Source organism: Halichoerus grypus, chromosome 4 (genome assembly GCF_964656455.1).
Source record: "Halichoerus grypus chromosome 4, mHalGry1.hap1.1, whole genome shotgun sequence".
Classification (NCBI taxonomy): Eukaryota; Metazoa; Chordata; class Mammalia; order Carnivora; family Phocidae; genus Halichoerus; species Halichoerus grypus.
In genome coordinates this window covers 78490434-78497268 of record NC_135715.1, presented here as the reverse complement: position 1 = coordinate 78497268, position 6835 = coordinate 78490434, and the positions used below count along the sequence as shown (strand labels likewise).

The 6835-nt window shown below is 38.4% G+C and overlaps 1 protein-coding gene across 4 annotated transcripts in view; it reads right to left on the bottom strand.

Moving 5' to 3' along the window:
• Positions 1 to 718: 718 nt before the first annotated feature.
• The window catches only part of XPO4 (exportin 4), a 116954-nt gene continuing 110837 nt past the window's right edge, over positions 719 to 6835 (bottom strand). For all 4 annotated transcript variants that reach the window (XM_078070588.1, XM_078070590.1, XM_036106629.2 and 1 more), the window contains 5 exons: positions 6230 to 6348; positions 4452 to 4582; positions 3817 to 3934; positions 3293 to 3385; positions 719 to 937 (listed from right to left, as the gene is read on the bottom strand). In XM_078070588.1, coding sequence (XP_077926714.1) covers positions 740 to 937; positions 3293 to 3385; positions 3817 to 3934; positions 4452 to 4582; positions 6230 to 6348 — 659 coding nt within the window. In that variant the 3' untranslated portion in view covers positions 719 to 739. The remainder of the gene's footprint in view (positions 938 to 3292; positions 3386 to 3816; positions 3935 to 4451; positions 4583 to 6229; positions 6349 to 6835) is intronic.

The window sequence follows — 6835 nt, the reverse complement described above, 5'->3', positions numbered from 1 at the left end:
CTGTATTACACAAAACCTGCGACACCAGGCTGATGTTACAAAAAAGAAAGAGCGAGAGTGTGTGCTACAAGAAGCCAACAAACACCCGGTGTGTTTTCTTCCTGCTCAGTTACAAATCTTATCATCAAAGGGAGGAAAAGTCTGAAAGCACAAAACCTCTTAGGAGTTTCCAATGTCTTTTGCATTGATTCAAAACTTTTAGGGTGGCAGAGGGGAGGAGCTTATTAAAATGAAGAATCCAAGGCCCAACACACAGAAATTCTGACTCCGAGGATCTACAGTTGGGCCCAAGAATCTACCTTTTCAACCAGCTCCTCGAGTGATGCAGGTGATGTATGGACAACATTTTGAGAAACAATGGGGAGCATATGTCCATCTAATGTTTAATTTAACAAAAATTCTAAACTTTGGCTAGCCACCTAATGTTTTGATAAAGGGGGAAAGGCACTGAATATGCATTTCATGGTGCCCATATCTGTTTGCACATATATGGAATTGGAAATCTTAAATCACCATTCAAAATCTACAAGACATATATGACAGACTGTGGCTAACACCCAACAGCAGAAGCTGATTCAAAGGTGACCTCTCCTGTTTCACTGCATTACATATCAAACTTTCAGGCTCTCCAAAATCCAAAACGGCCAAAGAACTGAAGAACAGGACAAGACTCAAGTCAGCTTTTAGCAATTCAGTGCACTTTGCAGAAAGATCTAAATTAAGCATAAAGTTTTGTTGTTTATTTTACACAAAGGAGACCACCAACATTTGCCATAAATTCTTCTAAACTCTTTAGGAAGGCCATCTTCTGCTTCCGATCCAGCGTAGGAGGAGTGCTGCTTGCAGTAAGCTTGTTGAAGGCATCTGCTAATCTCTGGTAAATAACTGGGTCTTGTTGACTTGACAGTAATGTTTCAACCAATTCAGAATATTCAGCCTATTGAAGAGATAAAGTACACATAAGAACATTTATCTTCCTCAAACATCACACAAGTAGATCACATCAGGTACTGGGTTGTGGGATTCTGAAAGGCAGGGTCTGAAAGCTCTTTCTCTTTTATATTAAAGTGTAACTGTCATATAACATTATATTAGTTTCAGGTGTAATTCCCTATTTGAATACACTGTGAAATGATCACAACAACTCTTTTTAATGGTTAACATTTACTGAAAGTTTACTATATTTCAGGTACTGTTCCAGTCATTTACATTAGTAACTCACTTTTTATAACAATCCTATGAAGTAGGTACTGTTTATACTCCTGTTTCACAGATGAAGTTCTTACATACAGTGAGATTAATATGTCCAAGATTGCACTGCTTTTAAGCAAGAATCCAGGCTGCTTGGCTCCAGAAGTCATGCGATTACCAACTTTGTTGTGTGGCCTCTTCTCTGTTTTCCAAGCACATTATTCATATTTATTTTGCATTTTATATATAACCTAAGTCTGCAACCTGACTTTCAACAATTTCCCAGAGGTTACTATAGACATCCTGTCAACACAGTTCTGAGGACAGCAGATTCACACAAAGGCAGACAGGAGTTGTTTGGGAGGAGGTGGCATAGTGGGAGGAGTGTATTTCAGTCTTTTCTCAAGGTGGAAGTAGAATACTTTGAATGAGCACATGTGCTCTGAACCAGTAATGGACCCAGTGGCTCTGGGAGAAGGGCAGGAGAAGGAGTGGAAGAAATACAGGAACATGGGAGTAGGGGTGGGGGTGTATGTGTAGAGCTTCTATTTTTAATGCCCTCTATAATAAAGCCTTATACAGAGGAGTAGGTGTGGGGTTAAGGGACATTCAACCAAAACAGCTTTTCAAGATAAACTCTCTTGAAAAAAAAGCAGGTCTGACATTATTTTTCATTAGCTTCTTGGAATATCATGATAGACCAAAATGGTGAAATGAAATGTTAATTACATCTGGAAAGGAAGAGTAACGCATAGTATGCCATCCCTGACCCACAAGCATGGAATCAGGATGGCCACCCCAAATGCTTTATCCAAGGGACAGACCTGCTCACAGAGGAGTTAAGTATAAACTCAAATCATTTCCCTATTCAAAAGAAATGGTAGTCCCTCTGGGGCCAGACCCAGCAAGATATTATACTAGCCACACCTAAAGCCCTGCTCTCTTTTCTACCATGTGTAAATATGGTTTTTTTTAAAAAAGGCAACTGGAATGCAATGGCTTGTATCTATGGGAACAAGAAGCCTATCTTCCTATAAGCAACAAGGAAGTAAGATGATAGTGAAAGGACACAGACCTGAGTTGGGTACCTTCTGCAGAAAGTAGTACCTACAGAGCACAGCAAGAACTGAAGTGCCAGAGTACCTCTGGCTTGGGGCCCAGATGGTATAGGAAGTCTATAGGGAGTCTTTAAGTAATATGAAAGGCCTCAAAATTCTATCTTTATTAAAAAGGTAAATAAAACCAAACCCTGAGTGCCACTCACAGCAAATGCTATGGACTCTATACAAGGAAGGAAAAAAAAAAAAAAAGCCAAAGCTTTTTAATTAAAAAAAAAAAAAAAGTCAATCACTTAGTCATGCAGGACATTTACCTGTGCTTGGTGGTGGGGGTGGCGGTGGGGGTGGACAGACAAAAAAGAGGGGAAAGGAGTGTTGGGAAACTAAGGCAGCTGATGACCCAATATGGTTCTTCTCATATACCTGATGGGTACCTACTCTATTGGAATAGGGAAGGGACAGGTGAGATAGCGGAACTTTTCTCCCATTACATTAACCCCAAACAGTGAGTGAGCACTTCAGTCTTTAAAGGCTGAGCAAAATAAAATGAAACAATATACTCTTTTCCACAGTGTAATATTAAGTAATACATTTTGCATACTATGATAGGAAATACACACTGTTGATTTCCATGCTTTCTCAAGGCAGACTCCTTTGGGTCCCCAGTCTTACTCATCTGGTCTCCCTTACAAAACTGTGAGTTCCTCAAGGACAGAAAACATTCACTGCTATTCTTGCAGGTTGATTCCTGGTTCCTAGCACACTTGTTTAAGGACAAGCTTTAGGGCAGCAATCAATGCAAAGGATGATTCACAACAGTGGAGAAAGGAAAAGAAGTCCTTATTAACTGACAAACAGATTGTCAAATAAACACAGAAAGTCAGAGCTGACAAGGAAGTAAAGAAATATAGCCTGAGACAGAACTGAAGCAATGAGTCACAGACTCTCTAAGAACTGGAAGTATTAAAGGCCCACTCTCTGCAAGAATAATCTCCTTGCTAAAAAAATGAGAAGAGTCCCATGAAGAGACTTGTGTCCAGTACCTGATGCAAGCACACCAACGTGTAGAAAGCTTCACCGGCTGCAGTGGTCATCTCTGTGTTATGCTTTTGCAAAACCAGCATATCAAAAACCAGCTGAAAGTACACAACATAAAACCTCTAAATAAAAATATATGATGATCATTCAATCTTCCAGCCCCTCCCCATTCCAAAAAAGAAAAAGAGGGGTGGTAGTTGTTCTTATTAAATAAATCTGAAAATTAAAGAAAACAGTTTTTTAAAAATCCAACCATAATGTACAGATGTTACCCCTTGCTGTGATACGTGAAATCATCAAATGACCAAATTCCCTGTTGCCTTTCCCACATCGATTTTCAAGAACACACAATAAAAGCGGAGAATAATGCACCCAGGGAATTGATCTCCAGAAAGCACAGTGAACAAAAAGTAATGATTTCCTGCTTTATGAATGATGTAAGCATTTCCTCATTTGAATGAAGATTTACATGCACTGACCATACTTATTAAAGCAGATGGTTTCACGACAGGCCACCCAAACATCTTACCTTAAGAAAGTGCCGTGTTGCTAGAAAAAGTGGTGAATCTGTTTCTTGTGCTTTAGCACACTGTTCAGCTAATGGTGTCAAAGCTTCCAGGCACAGCTGGCAAACCTCCGAACTCATTCTGATCATGAAGGTCAAGGAACAAACTAGATACATTTGACTTATAAAAGATGAAAAAGTTATAGCTATTATCAAATTCTAGGACTGAATACAGAGGAGTAGATTAGTGTATGGCATTATGTGAGAAAAGACTTCCGGTGTTTCTGAGAGGGTCTTGGACTGTAGATTTCTAGGTTTCTGATCATGAGGACACAAGTGATAAAAAGCCTTATTATTCTCTACTATCAGGTAGCTAAGATCTGAGACTCAGCAACAGTACATGACATTACTAACTGGGGCTCCTAATGAAAGAGTGACTTCAGGACCAGGTGCCAAACGCCTTTGGGATCTGTGAAAGGAGGAGAAGGTGAGGCAAACTAACGAAAGAAACAGAATTCAGGGAGGTAGATGACTGTTTTCTTAAGAAATAAAACTAAACCACTAAGGAAAAATTAAAAATACAAATTTTAAAAACTTTTCTTTAGGTAAGATCTTTTACCCCAAGTGACAAATGATAACGATGTTCATTTAAAGGATATGATGTCATTCCTAGTTCTAGAGAGTACATCAGACTTTTAAAAAGATCTTCAGGAAGCTGTGGTATTTTTTCAGGAAAAATCTCACAGATAAATGTGATTAATTTGTAGTACTGATTACAAAGTGTTGGAAACTGAAAAAGAAATATTAAATATTTAGATGCTTACTGATATCTAATTTCTCTTTTCATTAATGCAGTAAAATAAAATAATAACCAACAAACTTAAAGTACAATGATTTCTTTAAAACATATTGATTTAGAAGACATGAAGACCAAATTAAATGTAAAAATAAGTTATAATAAAGGGAATATTTTAGTATACAAAAGTAATACATAGTAGAAACAATGATCTTCCGGACAGTTAATAAAAGCTACAGCCAATTCCAGATAATCTGTTTACCTTGAAAAAGTAGACAAAACAGTCAAATTTCAAATTATTAAATGACCTATGATTAAAACCCTTTGCAAATGTGTTTATTTGCATTCCAGCATATTAGAAAAATACAAATTGTTAAGACTATGTGTAGAATAGAATATTCACTCCTTCACACTTCCAAAAGTTCGTTGACAGTCCTGGAAAACTGAAGTAAAAAGTAGGCAATGCACACTTTTAACTTTACTTAAGGAAATACACATCTGTTTAATAGTCTATTTGATGAGGAAAAAACCTCAAAACCAAACCAAAGAACTCTAAAAGCAAAGCAATATGCAGTGGCTACATGAATACTCGGTTCACGGGGCATCAGTATCCTCTCCCAAAGACATTTCTCAGGGAAAGAAGCATGTGGTCCCAGCCCACTCTGTGGGAATCTGGCAGCACCTCCTACTCTTTTTTTTTTTTTTTTTTTAAAGATTTTATTTATTTGACAGAGAGACCCAACGAGAGAGGGAACACAAGCAGGGGGAGTGGGAGAGGGAGAAGCAGGCTTCCCACCAAGTAGGGAGCCCGATGTGGGGCTCGACCCTGGGATCATGACCTGAACCGAAGGCAGACACCCAACGACTGAGCCACCCAGGTGCCCCAGCAACTCCTACTCTTAACCGCAAAGTCCAACCACTTCTCAACCTCTATCTTCTTCCTTCCCACGACTGACTTCTCTTTCCCTCTCCCACTCTACCTTGTGTGAGCTCCACACATGCGCACACGCACACACTTCCCACTTCTTCCCCATCCACATCTTTGTCCCCACCCTCACCCTCTGTGACAACTCATGAAACAGACTCCCCTCCCCTGTGGTACTTAAAAGAAAGAAGAAAAGGCAGCCTCATCATCACCAATACTGACTGGTGAAACCAAGACACGAGGTCATCGGAATGTACACAAATTTAAAAACTGTGGTAGTCTTGGTTTCTTACCATATGGGGTGGCTAGAAAATGCCTTCTATGGCTCAATCCCTCAAATCTGAGAATGATGTTCAAAAGTATCAGGAATACACCCAAACATATAACTTAAGTTGCTTAATGACAAATGATGAGGGAATCAGAACTGCCAACATTAGAATTAAGTTTCTAAAAGAACCATTTTTTTCCTGTCACTAATTATCAGCGAACGCAGGACTCTGGGGCAAGATTAAATGAGGGCATGAGCTGCGTACTCAGCTGCATGCACAATTGCGAATAACACAATGGGAACCTAAAATTCTAGTTTTCATGTGTACTTAACAGATAAGCAGGTACTTATACCCCCTTAATTAAATCAAGGGTCTATTCTTGTCTAAAATATCTTTTAACTCCAAACATACACACTTTGCATATTCACATTCACTGTCTTCAATTACCTTCAAAAGATCTTGTGACATCAGAGGCAGAATTAGGTTCACTCCATATAAAACAACATCAGCTGCGGACACAGACCTGTTTGCTGCTTGCCCTGGCTCATGTCCTCTGAACACTTCATCTATGAAAATTAAAAAAAAAAAAAAAAAAGGCAGTCTTAGAATTGCAACATCAATAAACCAACAGAGTTAGATATATTCTATTCTTGTCTTGCCCTGGGTCATCCTTTTGTATTTTACTTTTTAGGGTCTCTGAGTACTTGATGCAGCTATTCTGTGTTTACAATATTATTCTACAATGATAAAAGTAAAGTAAAACCTATTCCACTGACAAACTACACTGTAAGTTAAATAATTTCCACAGTAATACTTATTTTACCTCTTAGGTGTGTGAAATTTTTCTATGCTGTAAAGCAATGGGGGAAAACACAGAAATTAAAATGTTACAGAAAAAAGTAGTTAAAAAATAACTACCAATATGAAAAAGGATTATTATCCTTAATCCATAAAAAATGTATATAAATTAAGAATCCTCCTAAGACCTAAATAGGTGAGTGAGCAAAATGCACAAACATCTAACCAAACCAGAAGCCCAATGAAAAACAGTTC